At 46.2% G+C, this 22,921-nt stretch overlaps 2 protein-coding genes across 11 annotated transcripts in view; both read left to right on the forward strand.

Annotated features, from left to right (window-relative positions):
• Positions 1 to 2,084: 2,084 nt before the first annotated feature.
• The window catches only part of letm2 (leucine zipper-EF-hand containing transmembrane protein 2), a 41,188-nt gene continuing 20,351 nt past the window's right edge, over positions 2,085 to 22,921 (forward strand). For 3 of the 10 annotated variants that reach the window (XM_038785305.1, XM_038785310.1, XM_038785314.1), the window contains exon 1: positions 10,422 to 10,791. In XM_038785305.1, the coding sequence (XP_038641233.1) occupies positions 10,679 to 10,791 (113 nt within the window). In that variant the 5' untranslated portion in view covers positions 10,422 to 10,678. Of the gene's footprint in view, positions 2,126 to 2,205; positions 2,316 to 4,189; positions 4,566 to 5,389; positions 5,574 to 8,276; positions 8,357 to 10,421; positions 10,792 to 14,164; positions 14,307 to 18,708; positions 18,803 to 22,921 lie in introns of those variants that run through there. The other 7 variants (XM_038785311.1, XM_038785309.1, XM_038785306.1 and 4 more) reach the window with 7 other exon arrangements.
• LOC119957371 (40S ribosomal protein S29-like) lies at positions 7,285 to 7,605 on the forward strand. Its single transcript, XM_038785316.1, has one exon. The coding sequence runs from the start codon at positions 7,300 to 7,302 to the stop codon at positions 7,468 to 7,470; it is 171 nt and encodes a 56-aa protein (XP_038641244.1). The 5' UTR covers positions 7,285 to 7,299; the 3' UTR covers positions 7,471 to 7,605.

Consider the following 22,921-nt stretch of genomic DNA (forward strand, 5'->3'; position numbering starts at 1 on the left):
GGTGCCAACAGAACTGTACCCCAAGATGTAATACTAGTGGGGGTAGATGGGACGAAAATTGAAAAGGCTAAGAATGGGGAAAAAAAAGACTAAAGAGATAATGCATTGATGGTTATCAGACCAGGGAAGGAACGGGTTAATGAGCTGCCATGGTTGAATAGATGCTGCTGCTTACTGTCTAGACATACAAATGAAGAACAGTCACGTTAGAAATGCATGTCACTGGAACCTACATAGAGGAATGCAGCATAAAAATATTCTTAGTGTGAATGAAAAGGTTGTTTTTTTGTTTTTACAAAAAAAGAATCGAATAATCTGAACCAATTCTGAAAAAAAAATTCACTCCAGCTGTGAGCACTTCTTTTTAATGTGAAATCTTTTACTGGCATTTCTCTCATGTATGGAAAGCTGCAATGCACAGATTTCTATTAAATCCATTTGAAGCCCACAGGGCAACATAAATGCAGTTCAATAATGAGAACACGCACACAAATCCACAGAGGCTGGCATTATCTGTAATGCATAAAAACAAGACAATTACATAACAGTTAATTAACATTTTAAAAGATACACAAGAATGCAGCACCTAGAATAGACAAAGCAAGGAAAATATATGAGAATGGGAAGTTAATTAAATTATATAAAGTCCATTATAATCTTGGTCAAAGGACATGTTGTGCAGCACAAGAAACACAAGATTGGACTTTACTCAGTTCCAAGTTCTGTTTTATTATTGGATAAATTTGGAAAAGCCTGAGGCTTGAGTGATGTAGCTTTGGAGAGTACAAAAGCGAGGGAGAGACAGAAAGAAAGAAAGAAAATTGCTTATTGTCACGAGAAGGCTTCAATGAAGTTACTGTGAAAAGCCCCTAGTCGCCACATTCTGGTGCCTGTTCGGGGAGGCTGGTACGGGAATTGAACCGTGCTGCTGGCCTGCCTTGGTCTGCTTTAAAAGCCAGCGATTTAGCCGTGTGCTAAACCAGAGGGAAACAGCACGATACAGGAAAATAAACAATGGAAATAATGAGCAAGGTGAGGCAGCAACTGCAGAAAGAGTAATAACACTTCAGTTCCAATGACCTTTCGCTGGACCTGGGTTGTCCCATCCACTGATACGAGGAGCAATGAATGAACTTCCAGCCCTTCCAGATATATTGAAGACCAGAGACTTCGGTCATAGATTGCAAGAGCTCACTTTGTAACTGGTGTTGGGAAATTTGTAAATTGACTGCACATAAATTGTGAAAATATTTAATGTAACACGAATGATGATGCAACATCCAGATTTTATGTAGATGTTGTAATTGTGTAAACCGCTGAACATTGGCCTGTTTTGTTTCATATTAATTTGAACGTCATTAAGGGTATGAGAAACGAATGGCATTGTTGCATGTCCCGCAACAATTTAATCTGCGACCAATTCACAATTTTCTTTGAAGCAGAGAAAATTGGTCAACCTGGATATTCAGGGCAATCTGGGTCACCACAAGATTGAAGGTTTGCACATGGGCAGCACGGTACCACAGTGCTTAGCATGGTTCCTTCACAGCGTCAGTGTCCCAGATTCGATTCCCGGCTTGGGTCATTGTCCGTGCGGAGTCTGCACGTTCTCCCCTTGTCTGCGTGGGTTTGCTCCGGTTTCCTCTCATAGTCCAAAGATGTGTGGGTTAGGTGGATTGGCCATGATAAATTGCCCTTAGTGTCCAAAAAGGTTAGGTGGGGTTACTGCAGATAGGGTGCTGGTGTGGGGCTTAAGTGGGGGGTGCTCTTTCCAAGGGCCGGCACAGACTCGGTCCCCTTCTGCACTGTAAATTCTATGATCATGGGCCAAATGGCGGTTGCTGTTCCATGGAAACACGTTTCCGGAGGCCTCCTTGACCTTGACCCTTCTGCAATGTCCCTCAAGGCTGGTCCCAGGGCTCAGGCCCTTCTCACTCTGCCCGCCCGCCCCGGAAATCTGATTGGGTCACGCGGCAATGCCAATCACCGGTCCGGCCTCGCCATTGGCGGATGAAAATATCAATCATTAGGGGGAGGGGCCGTCACGGCTGGTGTGGGGGGGGTGTGGGGGGGGTGTGTGGGGGGGAGAAGGCAGTCCGCGCGGCGCGCGCCTGGCAGTTTGACGGTTCGTGTCTCTCTCCCCCTCCCCCCATGGACTGAAGATCCGTTATGTCTCGAGCCCGGCGGTTGAGGCGGGTGGGTGGGTGGGGCGCGTGCGCGGCGGACAGTGGCCACGGGAGGCGCTTTAATTGGAAGCCACTTATTCAAGATCCCAGACGGTGGGCGGGAGTGAGGGTGCCCCGCGTCTCTTCCCGGTGAGTGAGCGGCGGGAAGGGGAGAGAAATGGCCGACGCCGTGCTTCTGACACGCCCCTTCCCCACTCCCCCTTTGCCAAAGGGGGCGGAGCGCAATAGCCTGCGTTCAGACTCCATGGAAACTGGCGGATTGCAGCGCCATCCCCTCCCCCCCCACCCCCCCGGCCCTCATGCAGCAGCCCCTTTGCAGAGCTGCGGCGAATGAGGGGCTGGCCTTGCACTGCTGGTTGCATTGTCAGTTTGACCCGGCCGCAATGTCAGTCTTGCAGCTGCAGGTTCAGAGAATGTTGGCTGCAGGAACATTGAGCAGAGGAGACCATCTGGTACCTCAAGACCTGTGGTGGGGCAGCTTCCGTGCACCCTCAACCGGAGTCATCAGCCAGTCTTGCACTCTCCTTGGCAAGTGCAAAGATTCATCTGTGGAACTTTGCTGCAGGAGGCTGTGGAGGGCAGATCACTGAGTGTCTTTAAGACAGAGATGGATAGGTTCTTGATTAATAAGGGGATCAGGGGTCATGGGGAGAAGGCAGGAGAATGGGGATGAGAAAAATATCAGCCATGATTGAATGGTGGAGCAGACTCGATGGGCTGAGTGGCCTAATACTGCTCCTGTGTCTTATGGCCACTCTAAATTGCCCTTGATTGGCAAAAAATTGGGTACTTTTTAATGAAAAAAAAATCTAAACTTTGTCTCCGTACACTGCTGTCCTCATGTCAGCGCTGACACCAGATGTATTTCTGGATTAAGTAGACTTGGCCTGTACTTACTGGAGTTCAGAAGAATGAGCAGTGATCTCACTGAAGCATGTCGTCATCTCCCAATGGACCTGGCAGGGTGTATACCGGGGGGACATGGTTTCAGAGTAAGAGGACAGCCTGGAAGGGTGTTAGCATGGTGGCACAGTGGTCAGCACCACTGCTTCACAGCGGCAAGGACCCGAGTTCGATTCTGACCTCAGGTGATCCATTTGTGGAGTTTGCACGTTCTCCCATGTCTACGTGGGTTTCTCTGGGTGCTCCTGTTTACTTCCACTGTCCAAAGACATGCAAGTTAGGTGGATTGGCCTTGCTAAATTGCCCCTAGATGGGGTTGCAGGGATAACGTGGGGGATTGAGCCTTGGTGGGGTGCTCTTTCAGAGGGCCAATGCAGCCTTGATGGGCCAAAAGGCCTCCTATTGCACTGTAGGGCTTCTGTCATGAGTTCAGAATGAGGTGAAGAGAAATCTTTTAATTCAGACGTTTATGAATTTTTGGATTTCTCTAATCCAGAGAACTCTGCCCAGCTCTCGTCATGGCCGAGATCTATCGTCCCTGAAAGGAGCAAGTCATATGAGAATTAGTGGGAAAGTGGCATTAAGGTTCAGGGTTAGCTGCGATCTGACATGTGATCAAATAGGCTTGAGGGCCTGTACAGCCTCCATCTATTTCTATTACTGATGTTCATATTTTGGTGCTGACACGGCAGAATGTATTTAACACTCTTGTGCAGAAAAATTACTTGCAAAGTTGGCTCATTTTCAGAAGTGCCTCCCCTCACCTAAAAAAAAAGTAATTGCTCACAAGACAGCAGTGCCCTGTGCAACACTGTATTGGAAAGATCAAACTTTTAAAAAGTAAATAGAGATCAGGGAGGCCACACGACGATCATCAATTTTTCTTTGCGGTCCCTTGTTCTAATCATCAAATCACACAACTCTGAAGAAGGCCAGTGGGGATGGCATGTGGCACAGTGGTTAGCAGTGGGACTGCGGCACCGGGTTCAAATCCCAGCCCTTGGTCACTGTCCATGTGGGGTTTGCACATTCGCTCCGTGTCTCTGTGCGTTTCACCCCCACAACCCAAAGATGTGCAGGTTAGGTGGATTGGCCACGCTAAATTGCCCCTTAATTGGAAAAAATAAACAAATAATTTGGTACTCTAAATTTATTTTAAAAAGGCCAGTGGAGTCATCGTGTTACTGCAGGCTCTTTTGCAAGATCTATCGAATTAGTGCTCTTTCCTGCTCTTTTCTTGTAACTGCATTTCTTTTAGCTGATGTTGAAACATTGTTCCTGACTTGCCTTATGAGTCAAAACCTATTCACTGTACCTTCTAAATATACTCAAGTCAATAGTGGAAGTCGCCAGAGTCCACAAGGACCATAGGCTGCTCTCCCTCGTTTGAGAGTGGTGGTGATCTTACCTGAGGTTCACCATACCTCAGGCGAGGTGAGAAGACGGGGCCTTCATGGATAACCTCAGCCAGTACAGGTATTGAACCCATGTTGGCGTCGCTATGCTAATTGTTCCATTAGTTCATGTTTTAAATTTCCAAACACAACCCAAGTTTGGGAAAACAATTTTTTTGTTTTGTAATTCAATTAAACGTGTCTTTGTAAGCCATGCATTGCTGAAACTCAGTGTCAACAATGATTATTGCTTTTCTGTAAACCATATTTATTTAAATAGCTTTAAAAGTGCTTTGGAGATTGCTGATTTGGCGTAATTTCAATAATAGTTTGTTAAACAAACAGTCATTAAAATATCTTTTGCAGTTAAGTTACAATAGGCAATCTGGAAATTAAGTTATTTAGTTCCTTGAATGCATTTAATTCCAACATCTTTGTTTAAAACTGTCATCTCGTATATTTTAGAACCTATTAAGGAAATCAAATTTTAGGCAAGGAATTGTTTGTGGAACGAATCATACCCTTGAGTTGGACACATATTTTGAACCCAAGTCCTACTAGTAGGGTGGTTCTCCTACCGGATGATGTTCAAGCTGATTGACGGTTTCACCTTTTCTTCTTGAGTTCTCTAATTCAGAGCGCAGCGCACAACCTCTACCATGGGTAGGGCAAGGAGAGTCAGGTGGTAATGGTGTTGAAATAAGGACTGCCGTTTTTACCTTTTGCTCTAAAGGAAATGAAAAGAGTCTCAATTACTTTTTTCTTGTAATATCGTCACCCATTTTGTTGAAAAGCATCACATGACTTAGAGTTGCTGTAACCTTGAAGTGCCTGTTTTGACTCAGTTTTAGATCTGTATTTGTTCTATGTTGCAATCATGGTAATATGCAATCTTTTATCCTGCAGAAAATTTGCTTCAGAATGTTGGATTCAAGTTCAGTAAAATCTATTTCATTCCTTGTGTGTGGATGTTATTACCCTGCTTACCCTAAGTTTGAGTCATCTGTGAGAATGCTGAGGGGAGACAGAATTAAATTCAGCATAAGTCTTGCTTTTTGAACCATATCATTAAGGCCTAATAAGGCAAAAGGTAAGTTCATAAAGTCTGAATCATAAAATGTGCTGAGATAACTGGTCTTAGTGTGAATTGGAGTGTTCCTGTTCATCTTAAACCTGGATGAGGAAAAAAGCAGTCCAGTTCCAGGTTCTGGTCACAAATGACCCCTGCTGGTAACGTATAAAATAGATATTGAGTGAGGAAATATTCAGATCTGATCATGATACACCTCATGGTTAAAATTCACTGTCGAAGCTCATGTGATGTCAGGAAACACCGAATGATCCAAGAACATATTGCTTCGTAAACCAAGTGTGCAATTGGGAATTTGGTGCACAGGGGGAAGGTATTATTTTTGCCCTTGTTTGTTAGTCTGTTTGTCTGTAAACAAAATATCTCAAAAAACAATACTGGATTTCAATTAAACTTAGTGCACAGATAGGGTATGGCCTAAGGAAGACTGATTGGTTTTTGGCGAAGATACGCTTCTGGATCCTGCAACTTAAATAAAAATCCCTTAACATTGAGGGAAAGGGTGAATTGACTTTCATTTTAGAGTGCAGTAGTTTGTCTCAGCTGCCAGAATGGGAGCAGAGTTTTCTGAGCTGATTGTTTGATCCAGATTGGCCTGTACCTTCTCCAGTGAGATGGAAGCTCTGTATGAAAATATTCTTTATCAGCTTTGCAGTTACACAGTATCAAACAGGCAGGAAAAAGCCTCAAGAAGGAGCTGTGTAATTGTAATAATCTTGAGTCAACACTGGCTCCACTGAGTACTTTCTTCACATCTTCAAACTGACCATGGCAACATTGTGTCAGATATTATTCAAGTCGGGGAGTGAAAAGGAATGTGGTAATAGGTGACAGTAGAGTCAGGGGAACAGAGACTGTTCTCTTCAGTTGCAGCTGGGAGCCCTGAAGGTTTTGTTGCCTGTCTGGTACCTGTATTAAGGATATCTCATCCTGAGCAGAGACGAACATCAAGTGGGAGGGCAATAATCCAGATCTCGTGATTCACATAATAATAAACAATATAGGTAGAATAAGCAATGATGTGCTGCTGATTGAGTTTGAAGAGTTAGGGTCCAAATTAAAATACAGAAACTAAAAGTGATCATCTCTGGATTGTTACTTGTTACAGAACAGTGCAGCAATCTGGGTAAAGCCAAGTAGAGTGGGCCAGAAAGGGATGGAGAGTTTAAGGGTAATAGTGCATCAGCGAATATGGTTCATGCAGGGAATAGCATCTGAATGTGAAAAGCATCTGCAATAAGATGGATGAACTTGTGGCTTAAATAGAAATAAATGGTTTCTATCTGAACACCATGATAGAGACATGACTGCAATCTCATCAAGGTTGGGATATAAATATTCCAAGATACACAGCATTTTGAAAAGACCGATAAATGGAAAGGTAACCCTAATATCAAAGGACCTGTGTGAGAAAAGCTCTTATCTTAGAAGATGAGAAAGTAAAATCAGTACGGTTGGAGATTCCCAGCTTGGGAACTCCCAGCAGAGTCTGCACGTTCTCCCTGAGTCTGCGTGGGTTTTCGCCGGGTGCCCCGGTTTCCTCCCACAAGATTTGAAAGACGTGCTGTTAAATAATTTGGGCATTCCTTCCTGTGTACCCAAACAGGTGCTCAATGTGGCAACTAGCGGATTTTCACAGTAATTTCATTTCAGTGTTAATGGAAGCCGACTTGTGGCAATAAAGATTATTTAAAAAAAAAATAATAAAATAATAAGTCTGGCCACCATGGGTCATCATCCGCTTTACTGGTCTCACCCCAGGAAATTCGGTCAGGGCTCACGCTCATGCCGAGTCTGTACGAACCGTCACGGCCTGATCTGGAAAAATGGCCTCAATATGTGCCGCCAGTGCTTCAGACAATACGCTAAAGACATCGGCTTCGTCAAGCTGGACTAAATTACAAAAGGAGCAAGAGTGCATTCTAATGCAGTACAAAATGGAAATTTAGCATTTGTCAAACAATTCTAACCTCCACCTGGAAGAAGCAAACTTTTGTGATGCTCCAATTTTGTAAATAAAATTCAATTGTCATTTTAAAAAAAAATAAGACTCACCAGCAGTTGGACAGAGCATTCAAGGATATATTATTGGAGCTTGTAATAAATGCAATGCACAAATTGTGGGGACTTTAACCTTCATGTAGACTGAACAAACTGTTAAAGGTGGTCTGGAAGATGCGTTTGTCGAATGCTCTAATGACATTTTCTTGGAGCAAATGCTGTGGAACCAACTAGGAAAAAGCTATTTTAGATCTATGAGGCAGGTCTGATGAGTAATATCACCATAAAAGATATGCTGGGAAATAGTGATCACAATACCTCAATTTCAGTTTAAATACTAATTGGTAAACAATTTTTCTTCTCACAGACGTGGGCAGACATTTTGGTTTTCTCTTGTTTCCAATAAACAACTTCTTTATTATCAGCACATAAAAACTGAAGTACCAACTTTTGACAAATTACCTCAAGCTGAGTGAATTTAATTTGTTACAAGCTCCAGTCATTTCTCCTTCAATGTTCTGCAACAGGTCTCCAGGAGCTTGCTAAATTGCAAGTTTCAATGTCGAGGAATGGACAATAAATTGTTGGGCTTTTCATTTGTAAGGAATCCATTACACCTGAATTCTTTCATTTTGTAATGTGCAGTTTGGCCGAAAATAGCTGCTTCGAGATTTAAGGCACACTCTTGCGTTTTTATTCCAGAGTCCAATTGTCATCCTGCATGGCTGTTCAGTAGCGAGCAACATAGATCGCCAATCTGGGATCTTCCTACTCTGATTAAGGCACAGTACATTGTTTGTTTATGTTGAGCTACTGGAAGAGCTTGGTTTTACTGATGGTGTTTGGAAGTAGAATGGGGATCTCAGCCATGGCTGAACTGCTCAATTCTCTGCCACCTTGGGGGGAAATTATCTGAAGATCCTTTTGGTTACTCTCCAGTAGTCCCTCTTGAAGAGTGTGGTACATAGAACAGTACAGCACAGAACAGGCCCTTCGGCCCTCAATGTTGTGCCGAGCCATGATCACCCTACTCAAACCCACGTATCCACCCTATACCCGTAACCCAACAACCTCCCCCTTAACCCTACTTTTATTAGGACACTACGGGCAATTTAGCATGGCCAATCCACCTAACCCGCACATCTTTGGACTGTGGGAGGAAACCGGAGCACCCGGAGGAAACCCACGCACACACGGGGAGGACGTGCAGACTCCACACAGACAGTGACCCAGCCGGGAATCGAACCTGGGACCCTGGAGCTGTGAAGCATTTATGCTAACCACCATGCTACCCTGCTGCCCCCTGGTGTATGGACATTGGCTGTGTTGGCTCACAATTGTCTAGTCAACTGACATTGCTGCCTAAATTGACATAAGAATGGCTATTTGAGTAAGAAAAGTGGGTTCCCATGGGACTGTACATTAACAAGATCCAACACGACTTTGCGGGGTGCCTGCTTCTCTTCTCCCTCTGACCTGTATTAAAAAAAAAATCAATAATTACTGTACTAGGTTTTCTAAAGCATGCACAGGAAAAGCATGGCTGCATTTCTGTGCTATCATTATTTCTGGCTGTGCTTTGTTATGTAGTTGCCTGGACAGAAAAGCATAATTCTTGATATATGCCTTAAAGATAGATTTGGGCAGTGCTTTACATATTGAAGTGACTGATAGATCACAATAAATTTGCACCAATTTCTGTTTGAATGCCATTTTTGAAATTGAATTGTGTCAATGATATGATCCAGCAAGAAATACACATGTATGTTCTCTTTACCACATTGGTGAATTGTTTTTAAAATTGTGTCATTATCATTATTCCATGTAATCCAGGGGTGGGCAAACTACGGCCCGACAAAGGTTTTTATGCGGCCCGCCAATGAGGTGCCCGGAATCATAACCGGCATTTTTGGAAAGCCGCCGGGGAAAAGCCGCTGAAGTAAATGCGCTTATTGAATAAGCGCATTTACTTCAGCGGCTTTTCCCCGGCGGCTTTTTAAAAATGCCGGTTATGATTCCGGGCACCTCATTGGCGGGCCGCATAAAAACGCGCGTAGTGGGGTGGATGAGTGGGGCTGTCTCATTGGTCGGTTTAGTTGGGTGTGCGACCAATAGGAGTCCAGGTTACAAACAATAAGCCTTATTATTGTTTGTAACCTGGACTCCTATTGGTCGCACACCCAACTAAACCGACCAATAAGGCAGCCCCACTCATCCACCCCACTACGCGCGTTTTTATCGTTGACTCGGCCGGGCTGTGCTTCTGTCAGTGTTAAGGATCAGCACAAGCAACTTGACACCTGATTTCAACAAACTGGTAAATGACTGCAGTCAGATGCATCATTCTCATTGACATTGTTCTGTTACTTACTGAGTTACTTTGTTTTTCAAATAAATGTGCTTTTTTTTTCTTTAATGACCTTTTATTTTAGCTATTTAAAATATTAATTATTTTACTTAATATACTATGCGGCCCTTTAAAATTGTGAATTTCTGAATGTGGCCCTTGCACGGAAAAGTTTGCCCACCCCTGATGTAATCCAATTAGAAAGATACATCACTGAAACATTTCTGCGGCTCTGCTTTTCTTTCTCCCTGCTTTGTCTGCCAAATCCCTCCTCTTATCCTGAAACTATTGACACCTTACTTGACATAAGACACGCTGTTCTTCTGCATGTCACTCAAATGGCCGCCCTTTTTGACGGACCTAGACGAAGGCCAGAATTCTCTGTCCATTCACGCCGGTGGCATTCTCTGGCCCCACTGCAGTGAATTGAGTTTTGGCTGAACACAAAATTCTCCGTTTTCGCTTGCAGTGGTGGCAGGGCAAACTCGGAGCGGAGCCTCAGATGGGCTGTTTGGGGGAGCGGAAGGGACTAGTAAAGCTGAACACAGTTCTGTTTTTACCTGACTTCAATATGTATAAATATAAGCTTGGGCTGATGACAAGGAATGTACTGTTTTCTTGGCTGAACATTGTAACATTGAAAGTAATTATAGCTTTACTGCTTTGAACCAACAAGTGGGAACTAGAGCGTTGAAATCAGAAACAAGCATTTCACTTATTGAGATCTAAACTGCATCTTATATTTTCTAGTTGCTAAATGTGGAGAATTGCTGTGTTAATTTATTCTTATCATTTAGGATTGTATGTTCTACTTTCTGAAGAAATGGCTTATTTCAGCCAAAGCTTACTTACCTCTGTTGCCAGATCAAGGTAAGATGGTGAATTCTTTTTTAAAAATTATATTAATGAGGAAATGTTAACTTTGAAATCTTGAGTTGTGTGTATTCTAACTGTTACAATCCTGGCTGATCCTCAGGTTAATCCGGCTGGCAAGATCCCAACTTGTGTATTTTGTTTAGCCATGTGGACAGTGGCTACTGAACAGTCACAGGAGTCAGCTGGTGAACTTTTAACAAAATAAGAAAGCATTTATTAAACAAGAAAATATATATATTTTTCTTTTTTTAATCAGTTTAGAATGCCCAATTCTTTTTTTTCCAATTAAGGGCAATTTAGCGTGTCCAATCCACCTACCCTGCACACCTTTTTTGGGTTGTGGCGGTGAAACCTATGCAGACACGGGGAGAATGTACAAACTCCACACAAACAGTGACCCGGGGCCAGGATCGAACCTGGGTCCACAGCGTCATGAAGCAGCAGTGCTAACCACTGCACCACTGTGCTTCCCCAACAGAAAAGATTAAGTATATTACTCTACTCCTTCACCCCAGCTATACGTTTACAGATAAATGAATAACACAAGTTACAAAACCTATCTTATCCTCTAATGTTCACAGTAAGTGCACAGTCCGTGTAAACCAAGAGGCAAACTGCGTTCAGACAATCTGATAACCAAGTGATCAATGTCACCCAAAAACCTTCTACAGGTTTCTCATCAACTCCCCCCAATTGTTTGTCACTAGAACTCTGTGTTTCACACAAGAGTTTCCAATCTCTGCCCTTGAAGAACACGTCTTAGAATCTTCTCCCGAAAATAATCTTTCTCTCTGATGTTTTCACCCAAGACCCACCTCCAGGGTTTCAACCTCTCCTTCTAATGTTTCTCTGGCTGCAGTGGCAGGTGAATTCACCGTCCATTCAATTCCTCTGATACCCAGCAATACCAACAGAACACCACTGCTTCCCAGGCCTGTAGGGGGAGGTCACCAACCTTTGGATCTCCTTCTAGTTTTTGCAAACCCACTTTATTCCATACCTGCACCCTGCAGACCTGAGTTTTACCTTGGAGCAGCTGCCTCTGCTCCTCACTCTTAACTTTCCTGAACAGAACCAGTTTTTGGTCCCTGTCCTTGTTCTTTGACGTGACTGTCATGTCACAACTTTTTCCTGCCCCATTCCCTCCAGGCTCTGGGACTTTGTTATTTTCTTCTGGGAAATCCACTCTCTGCAACTCCTACTCTTGTGTCCTACTTCTTTTGTGCCTCTCTGAATAATGGAGTTTTCCTCTGGGTCACCTGACCTGGTCTTTCACGCTGTTTCACTTTTATTTTCAGGTTTCATCCTTTTCTGTGCAGGTGCAAGCTTAACCTGAACTAAAAATGTAAAAGAGGACATCCGTTGACGAGGATGTGCTGAGTAGTCGCACATCTGGTGGAGCCTCCTCCATGCGGCAGAACTTCTGGCTGGATTTTGTCAACAATAGTACGAACAACAAAATGTCAGTGAGCAACATCTCGAGAGGCCGCAGGAACACCAGAAATTGTGGCAAGGGACAGGAGTGATGAGCAAGCGTGTCAGCGGACCCACAGGCTTGGCGTCTCCAGCCTCCCCCGAGAGAGGGAGACCGGCGACCCAGAAAAGAAGACAGGCAATGGATGGAGGCTAGACGTATCATATAATTTACAGTGCAGGTGGAGGCTATTCGGCCCATTGAGTCTGCACCGGCTCTTGGAAAGAGCACCCTACTAAGTCCACACCTCCACCCTATCCCCATAACCCAGTAACCCGACCTAACTTTTTGGACACAAAGGGGCAATTTAGATTCTATGAGATGGGCAGTGCCGAATGCCCCACATTTAGGTTGGATGCGACCCTCTTGGCTGACGAGGTCTTCTACCAGAAAATGTCACAGGCCATAGGCAAGTATGTCACAAACAACCGGAAGGGGGAAGTCTCACCTTCCACGTTCTGAGAGGCACTGAAGGATGTGATTCTGGGAGAAATACGCGCAGAGACACGGAAGACAGGACAGCAAGGCAACAACTGATCGACTCCATCCTTCGGTACTTCGGCCCCGACTGTGGAGCTTATGGCAGAGGAACAAACTACAAAAGGACTTTAACCTGATATCCACCAGGAAAGCACTGTACCAACTCCGCCTGACACAGGGGACCTTTTACGAGTACGGAGACAAGGCTAGCTGCCTATTGGCTCACCAGCTGAGAAAGCAGGCAGCCACGAGGGAAATAGCCCAGGTAAAGGATAACAGACAGACTGGTAGCTGAACCAGAAAAGGTCAATAAAGTATTTGAGGCTTCTACCGGGGACTGTGTCTCTCCAAAACCCCGGCGGGGACTCGGCGATTAAATAGTTCCTCGATGGACTGGACATACCAGTCATGGGGGCAATAGATGGGGGGAGAGGTCATGGAGAGCATTAACTCCATGCAGGCAGGGAAGCCTCCGGGACCCAGGACTTGTACAAAAATTTCACAACGGCACTGGTCCTGTACCTGCGGGAAATGTTTATAGACTTGCCAGCGAGGGGCACCCTACCTCTAATACGAACACATATCGCTGATACCCAAAAACGACAAAGACCTAGCTGAGTGCGGATCATACAGACCCATTTCATTGCTCAATGTGGACACGAAAATACTTGGAAACACTAACAATGGCAGCCATAGCAGAAAGAGTGAGGGGATGGGTAAAGGACCCAGTCACGGAATGGAGGAGTCCTTATGCATAGGGACAACCCTCCAGGCCCTCGGCATGCCAGCACTCCCAATCCTGCTAGCAAAACACTCCACAAGCCCAGTGGTGGTAGTGACTCTGAGAATGTGGAACCAATGAGGCAACATTTTAGTCTTGACTGATGTCCATCATGGCCCCCCATCTGTGGCAACCATAGGTTTGCACCAGCCACGCTTAACGCCACTTTCACGAGGTGGAGACATGCTTGGAGTGGGGGGGGGGGGGACGCTGATGGTTCGGGACTTTTACATGAGCAACAGACTAGCGACCTTAGAGTAGTTGACGGAGGAACTGGACATAACAAATAGGAACAAACTCCGACATCTACAGGTCAAAACCTTTCTCTGCAAAGGAGTGGCACCGTGGTTAGCATTGCTGCCTCACGGGTCCAAGGTTCAATCCTGGCTCTGGGTCACTGTCTGTGTGGAGTTTTCACATTCTCCACGTGTTTGTGTGGGTTTTGCCCCCACAACCCAGTCTCTGAGGCCCAATGTCCATTTTCAAAGGTAAGTATTATTTTTTCTTCTGGGGTCTGTAACATACTAGTCAATGCTAGGACCATTAAGTTGCTTTGTTTAATTTTCAAAAAATTCAATAAACATCTGATTAAAACCTACAATTGATAATCCCTTCATCTTCTTCCCAAAAAGAACACAGATGCAAGCATGCCATACCCTTCCATTTCCGACACTTCAGAGATTCCGAACTAATCCATGTATCAATTCCTATCCTCCAAACTGACAAGAGATGTACATGATGATTGGATCCTTGATGTTGCCAATACTGACAAAGGTGCACACATTATGTACAGTAATACCCTTCTCATCTCTCTAGTTATGAAAGTTCATAAAAGATGAGGGTTTTCATTTCACTGGATGCATGTAATTCAGGATATCATCTTTCCAAGTGTGCAAATGCGGCAGGATACATTTTTGATGCTCTTTTACCTCAGACTGAATTACACGGCATTGCTGCATCAAGGCGGGACTGTAAAATATGGCAACTGTTCAAAAGTCTGTTGACTTTGACTTTGGTGGGTCCGGAAAATACCATTGGTGGGAGGAGTGGTGAAATTCAGCCCCTTGACAACATATCCACAATTCATGAATGTATCTGCCATGTAAACAGCAATGAAAACAGTATATACGAGCATTCAAACTGCCTGATGGCCCACATGGGCATTGCTGTGGCACTCCAGAGCTTGGCCCAGTCACAAAGGGCCATGGATGAGGGCATCAAAAGCATTGGCCTGGCACTGACTGGCCTTGGCCAGGCACAGAGGGACATGGCACAGTCTCAGAGGAACATTGCACAGTGAGGTACATGTAAGAGCTGCATGGTGGCATAGTGGTTAACACCACTGCCTCACAGTGTCTGGTATCCGGCTTCAATCCCGACCTTGACATGAAAAATGAAAATCGCTTATTGTCACGAGTAGGCTTCAATGAAGTTACTGTGAAAAGCCCCTAGTCGCCACATTCCGGCACCTGTCCGTGGAGGCTGGTACGGGAATCGAACCGTGCTGGTGGCCTGCTTGGTCTGCTTTAAAAGCCACCAATTTAGCCAAGTGAGCTAAACCAGCCCCACAGTCCAAAGATCTGCAGGTCAGATGAACTGCCCACACAAAATTGCCGTTTAGTATCCAACGGTTAGGTGCCGTTATGGGAATAGGACAGTGTGATCCTAGATAGGATACACTTTCAGAGAGTAGGTGCAGACTCGATAGGCTGAATGGTCTTCTGCACTGTAGGGATTCTATGGTGTTCAGTGATGATCTCAGTGCTCCATATCGGTGGGCATCAAAACCATGGCTCAGACAAGGGTGGTCCAGCCTCGAGGACTGGCAGCGCCAGGTAACGCTCACTGTGGCACCTCCTCCATCCCCTGGAGTAGCCTGGGGGCCATCGAGTACCCCGAGGGAGGAGGACGTGAAGGAGCCCATGCTGATGCCTCCTGCAGGGTAAGTGCTCGAATACCTCAGCGCCTCCGAATCCCCCCCCACCTGACACTGGCGCATCTGGCGGGCAGAACAGGGTGGCAGAACATGTCATCACCTGTGACACCCAAAGGTTGGCAGGACCCATCCAGGCCCTCCAGAGGACAGCTGCCAAAGACATCACACATCAGAGGGCGAGACATGCAGCAGGCTGCCTCCACTTCTGATGTGCTGTCTGGGATAACACCTGGAAGGAGCGGTAGGCAATAGAAAATTAGAAAGTTAGAGATCACTTAAGTTGGCATGGGTGCAGCACATAGGTGATAGTTAGGGATTAGGGCACAACAATGTAAAAAGTTACCATTAAACAGTTTTGCACCAACAGTCCGACCTGCCTCTAACTTCTATCTGGTGGGTGTTGAAGTTGTGGTTACGGGGAGGGTGGGGTTGGGGGGTGGGGTGAGATGATGCTGGAGGATGGGGCGGGGCAGATCCCTTATGACACATGAACGTCCCACCTGGTGTCACCCTCAAAGAGATGTGGCCGGGCAAGGGGCCAGAAGTATGAGCCCGCCTTGTATGACAGCATCCCCAGTGAGTAACTTGTCACCATTCACCATCTCCCAAACCGCGCCCCACAGTCACAAAGAATATATGAGCCTGTGAGATGGATTGGCCAGAACACATGCATAGGTCACCGGGACGGACAGTGAAATGTGTTCCTAAACGCAAGGGTCAGACTTTGTCAGACTACGAGGAGCACCAGAACTCATCTCCCAGCGAGTCGTCATCATCCTCCGTAACATGGATACTGCCAAATTGGGACCAACGCCCTGTGGTGATGCGAAGGACCTTGGAGGGAGAGCTCTGGTTGTGGTCAGGAGTGAAGGGCTGTGGGACATGGAAGGTGGAGTGAAGGCTTGAGGGACAGGGAAGGGGTGAGTAGTTCTAGGGAAAGGGGTTCCATTTGGAAGTGTGGAAGGGGGGGGGGGGGGTGGGGAGAATGCAAAGTGGGACAGGGCAGCAGAACTGCCGGTGGCCAGGCCTCTTGATTGGCAAATTGGGAGGTGATAAGGTTGTCCCATATGCAGTGGCCCTGGAGCACATGTTGGGCAGTCAGCCCTGCTAGCCTGGGCTCCACGTCCGGTTCTTCCTGGACACCCACCTCATCCTCCTTGTCAGATGAAGCCTGGCGTTCTTCCTCCTCTTCCAGCATGTTGCCCCTCTGCTGCGTGATGTTGTGCAGGATGCAGCAGACCAGCTGATGTGCGAGACCCTCCTGGGGGAATATGAGAGCTCCACCAGAGAGATCCAGGCATCAGAAGTGCATCTTGAGAGGGAAGCACGGTGGCGCAGTGGGTTAGCCCTATTGCCTCACGGAATCGAGGTTGCAGGTTCGAGCCCGGCTCTGGATTATTGTCCATGTGGAGTTTGCACATTCTCCCCGTGTTTGCGTGGGCTTCGCCCCCACAAGCCAAAGATGTGCAGTGTAGGTGGATTGGCCATGCTAAATTGCCCCTTAACTGGAAAAATGAATTGGGTACTCTAAATTTATTTCTTAAAAAGAAGTGCATCTTGAGGATGCCGATGTTCAATGATGCACATCGATGTTAAATGGGTGTCGTTATAATGTATCTCCATGTCAGTCTGGGGCCTCCGGAAAGTGTCATTAGCCATGACCTCAGCGGTTAATCCATGTCGCCCAACAGTCAACCTCTCACTCAAGGGAGCGCCTAGAAGACACTCAGAACCTCCGAGTGCGCCAGGATGTATGCGTCGTGCATGCTTTGGTTTTGGGTATTGGGTGCAGCAATGCATCATGTCTAGCTGGTGGTCACGCACCAACTGCACATTCAGGGAGTGGAACCCCTTACTATTGATCAAGAGCACCTCCTATTGAATCAGAGCTTGTGAGGGGACAAGTGGCCATCGATCACCCCCTGGACCTGGAGCATGCCAGTGATGGTGGCGTATTCTGCTGCCCGAGCATCCTGGTGAGCCTGGTCTTGACTGAAGGTTATATAGTCTGCTGCCCGGTCGCATTAGGCACCTGTCATATCATGCGGGATAAACCCCATCTAGAGGGATACGGCACAAGGAAGTGCTGAGGGTTTTGGCAAAGGTTGGTATCATGACCAGTACAGGCTTGGAGGGCCGAAGGGCCTGTTCCTATGCAGTATTGTTTTTTGTTCTTTGTGCAGACATTTGCAAAGAACGCCACACAAATCCATGCTCAAGACCTGGAAAGTTCCAGAGGCATAAAGGTTCAGGGTGACTCAACTTGATGGCCACTAGCCCCATGGTGCCAGGTCCGTCACCACCTGGCACAGGTGGCACATGGTCTCAGTGGTTAGTCAAAGCCTTTGTTGGCACAGTCTGGGAGCTCCTCGAAAGACAAATGCCGACGGTATATATGTGCCCCGATGCAATACCTCCTACGCACCTCCTCCTCGGCCTGTTGAACGGCCAGCACTTGAGCCTCACCAGCTGGCCCCTGCTGTTCTGGGCAGGCCCCCTTCTGCAGGGTCCTCCCTGACTTGGCCCTGCTCCTCTAATCTCTGTACATCTGCACGCCAGTTGTGGCCAGGTAGACAGCATAGCTAGTTCTACTCTGAAATTCATTATCTGCAGGGGGTTGAAAAGAGAAGACATGTTAGCAAGATGAGCATTCCCTTACCCTTCCAAAGCCACCAAGTTCCATAGTCACCCTGAGTTGTATTGTTGAGCCACCCTCAACATGTCCCCTCCAAACCCACCCACCCTTCCAGCCCCTTCGACACGTCCACACTGCACCCTTTTCCTCATCAGTAAGTGGCACTGAGCCTGGGATGTGAGAGCCTCAATCCTGTTAACAGGTTCCAGTGGTTACTGCAAGCCGTGTTAGCGATTGGCTCTGTTGCTCGTGTCCTGATTCCTCCGTGGGATCTACTGTGGGTCTCCTCACTGGGTGGACTCTTTATTATCTCAGCAGCAGGGTTGTGTGGCAGAGAAGGTCACTGTGTACCACCAATCACCTTCATGCTTGGAGGCTTGGGCATGGGCAGGTCCTACAAATGGGAGTGAGGGAGAAAAGTGTGCATCTGCTGGGAGCTTAGCTGCAATGTGAGGTGGGCCCTGAGGGGGGGCTGTACGCCAGGGAGGGTGCCATAGGCCACGCAGCATGTGTCCTTTGTTTGGAGTGAGCTTTACTATTCCCCTGCAGTGGGGCTGTGCTTTTAAAAAATATTTGAGTGCCGAATTCTTTTTTTTCCAATTGAGGGGCAATGTAGCGTGGCCAATTCACCTACCCAGTACACCTTTGCGTTGTGGGCTCCAAAATGACTAGAGGCTCTCTGAACACTTCGAGGAGAGGGTGAGTAGTCGGCAGTGTGAGCACTAAAAGGGTGTGTTTAAAACACATAATGCATCAATGATGGTCTGAGACATGCCACGCCGATCCCGAGGGGAACACCCCGACTCCACAGAGTCAGCACCAAGTCATTCCCACTACTCCCTGAGCCCAGGCAACAAGCCTGAAATTATGGAACGTTTTTTAATTTTACCGTCTCACTGACCCCCTCAACAGCCATGGTGCCCAGGCCCGCTTGTAAATACTTACACCAATTTACGCCTGCATGACTTCTGTCAGGGCAGAACATCGCGGAAGGGTGGAGCATACTGTGTCCATGCAAATGATGGTTTTGCATGGATCTGCCGGCACAGAGCACACACTTTGATTTAGCTGCCAGTGAGGGACCTTAACTGCATGTGCAGCATGGTAGCACAAGTGGCTAGCACTGTAGCTTCATAGCGCCAAGGTCCCAGGTTCGATTCCCCGCTGGATCACTGTCTGCAGAATCTGCACGTTCTCCCCGTGCCTGTGTGGGTTTCTTCTGGGTGCTCCAGTTTCCTCCCACTGTCTAAGGATGTGCAGGTCAGGTGGATTGGCCATGCTAAATTGCCCTTAGTGTCCGAAAAGGTTCGGAGGGGTTATTGGGTTACGGGGATAGAGTGGAAGTGAGGGCTTAAGTGGGTTGGTGCAGACGCGATGGGCCGGATGGCCTCTTTCTGCACTGTATGTTCTATGTGATTCTCCGTCCGATCGCGATTCACACTTACGGCGTGGCGAAGTGGAGAATCTAGCCCAATTTGCACAGCTCTGAACATCCAAGATTTCTTTCCAGGTCTGTGCTGATTGAGGAGTTTACCTTTCACATGCCTGGGTTGTCCCAAAATGTTTCATAGCCAAGAAGTACTTTTGAATTTCAGCCGCAGCAATCGGTTTTACATAACATGGTCCGAGAGATCACAATCAGATGATTGACTCCGCTTTGTAAAAATTCATTCATGTGTTGCTGACAATGCCAGCATTTGCTGCCCATCCCCACTTGCACTTGGGAAGGTGGTTATAGCTGTCATCTTGAATCACTGCAGTCCCTGTGATGGTAGGTCCACCCACAATGCTGTTCAGATGGGAGCTCCACATTTTTGACCAAGCAAAAGAAGAAAAATGGCAATGCAGTTCCTAGTCAGGAAGGTGCATGACTCACAGGGGACTTTGCAAGTGGTGGTGTTCTCATGCATCTACTGCCCTTGTCCTTACAGATGGTTGAGATCAAAGAAGGCTTGGTGAGTTGCTGCATGTGCATCTTGTAGATGGCATGCACTGCTGCCACTGTGTAGTAAATGTTTAAGGTGATGGATGGTGCCGATCAAGTGGGCTGCTTTTCCCTAGATTGAGTGTTGTTGGACCTGAACTCATCTATCAACTGGAGGATATTCCATCACACTTTTGCTCTGTAGACAAGCTTTGGGGAGATAGGTGGTAAGTTACTTATCCAGAATTCCTAGCATCAGGCCTGTTCTTGTAGCCACGGCATTTATGTGCCTTGTCCAGTTAAATTTCTGGTCAATGTTAACCCCCCCACTCACCAGGATGTTGATGGAGAGGAATAAATCAGCGGTAATGCGATTGAACAATTTAGAAGATGGTTATATTTTTTCTTGTTGGAATTGGTCACTGTCTGGTACTTTTGTGACGGGCATGTTATTTGCCTCTTGTCAGCTCAAGCCTGGATGTTTTACAGGTCTTGTACATGGGCACAGACTGCTTCAGTATCTGAGCAAATGGTACTGAACATTGTATGATCATCAGTGAACTTCTGATGATATGATAAAGGGAAAGTGAGTAATGAAGCAGCTGAAGATGGTTGGGCGGCAATGTCCTTGGCTGAGATGGTTGGCCTTTAACAACCACAAGCACCTTCCTTTGTGCTAAGTATTGAGAGTTTTCCCCCGTTGATACATCATTTTTAGGCATGTTGATACTGCTCCTGGCATCCATTCCTGCAAGCCTCGTACCAGGTTTGATCCCTCGCTTTATGGGAAATGGCGAGTGAGCAAAATGCTGGGTCATGAGATTGCAGATTGTATTGGAATAGCACTCTGCTGCTACTGAAGGCTGAGAGTACCCCAGGAATGCTTGGTCTCTTCTGAAACAATCAGTCTTTTTACGATGGGCGGTGGTTAAGGAATAAATCTTGGCCAAGTCACTGGAAGAACTCAACTCAATTCCTCTTCTTCAAATACCAATGGCAACAAGACCTTGATTTCAGGTTTCAGCCGAAACATAGCACCTCTTCTTCCTCCCTCAATACGACGGTGTAATGTCAACCTACATTACCACTTCAGGTCACTTGAATGAGTTCAGGTACTCGGTTAGCACTCTTTAAATTGCTGACTATCCAACCTCATTTACTTCATCGAACCATTGAATCCTTGCAGTGCAGGCGGAGGCCATACGGCCCATCAAATCTGCACTGACCCTCTGTGGCCCACATAGGGCCACTCTGCCGTCCTACCTGTGTAACCCCCACATAACCTGCAAATCTCTGGACACTAAGGGGCATTTTTTTATCATGGTCAATCCATCTAACCGGCACATGTTTGGAACCGGCACATTGAGGAAACGCACGCAGAGGTGGAGTGAAAGTGCAAACTCCACATAGTCAGCCAAGGCTGGAATTGAAACCGGGTCTCTGGCGCTGTAAGGCGGCAGTACCAACCAGTGTGCTGTCCCCAATGTGGGGAAGGTTATGCTCAGCTAGGCTTTTTGTCGTGAAAGAAATTATGCACCCAAAATTCTTCACCTTTTAATATTCATTGGCCTGTATGTTACATGGGAGCTGAAAAAATATACATGGAATCAAAACTTCAAATTTGAAGAGTTCAAAACAAGATTGACAGGAAATGTTTCGGGTAAAGTTTTGGTTTGGCTATCAGCTAAAGTGGTGTCGTATTTATATTGTTGTGGCTGTTTTCGCAAGTCCGGGTACTGTTTAATCAAACCAAAGATTTCCCATTGTATTATTTGTTAGTCTTTTTGGAGGATTTGTCGATCTTGGCTTGGTACTCATCAGTGTTTAGGGTTATCTCCTTGCCAATAATCTGTGTGTTAATACCCAAAAGATCCAGCCTGTTTGTTCTACAGAACAAATTTCTGTGCTGACTGAGGATGAAACATCATTTTGTATTTTTTCCTTTTGTTGCAGTGCGTCATATATTTCAGGTTTGCTTGGGAGCATGCCCCAAACTTTAGCAGCATAGGACTCTTCAGCAGAATGCCTTATCCAGCTGCTGTCACAGAATGATGGCAATTGGATTGTTATGATAATCAGTTGGGACAGTATAGCTGGAGTTAATGATCATTTACTCCATTCAAAATCCAGTCTCTGTTAGATCTTTCTCTGGTACTTCATGTTTTGTCCATGTAGGCGATGCTGGACAAGTTCATTCATTGCCCATTGTCCTTTCCCTGGGAAGGTTGTGAAATACCTTCTCTGAACTGTTGCAGTCTGTTTTCTGATGGTGCTCCAACAGTGCTGTTTGGCAGCGAAAGGATTTTGATTTCGTGTCCAAAACAGGATGGTGCACAACACGGCAATTGTATCCACGACTTTGCTGTTCTTGTTCTTCCTAGTGGTTGGGGGTTGTAGGAACAGAAGGTTCTGTTGAAGAAACTCACCAAGGTTACTAAAATTCTTCAAATCTTATGTACCAACAGGTACATTGCATCAAGGATGGAGAGTTTGAAAATTAAGGCCAGTGTTTTGTCCTGGATGGTGTGGATTTTCTTGGGTATTTTGGCTGAATCTGTCCAGAGGAGTGATGAGAATTCTATCACATTCTTAAGTTGCAGTTCAAAGATGGTGGACAGGCTTTGATGAGTCTGGAGGCAAACCACTTATCACAGAATTGCTCGTCTCTGTCCAGATTTTGTAGCCACCTTGTTGATATGCCTGATTCAGTTTGACTTTGGTCAGTCATGGCTCCAGAGATGAATTTTAGGGCACTTGGCGATAACATCCTTCACATAAGATGGCAGTCATTGTCTGGCTGTTGTCAGGATTGAGCATGAATTTCCACTTGTTAGCCCAGGATGTTGAATGAGTCCTGTTGTAGATTGACATGGGCTAATTCACCATGAGCAGAA

This window comes from Scyliorhinus canicula, chromosome 26 (genome assembly GCF_902713615.1).
Source record: "Scyliorhinus canicula chromosome 26, sScyCan1.1, whole genome shotgun sequence".
Classification (NCBI taxonomy): Eukaryota; Metazoa; Chordata; class Chondrichthyes; order Carcharhiniformes; family Scyliorhinidae; genus Scyliorhinus; species Scyliorhinus canicula.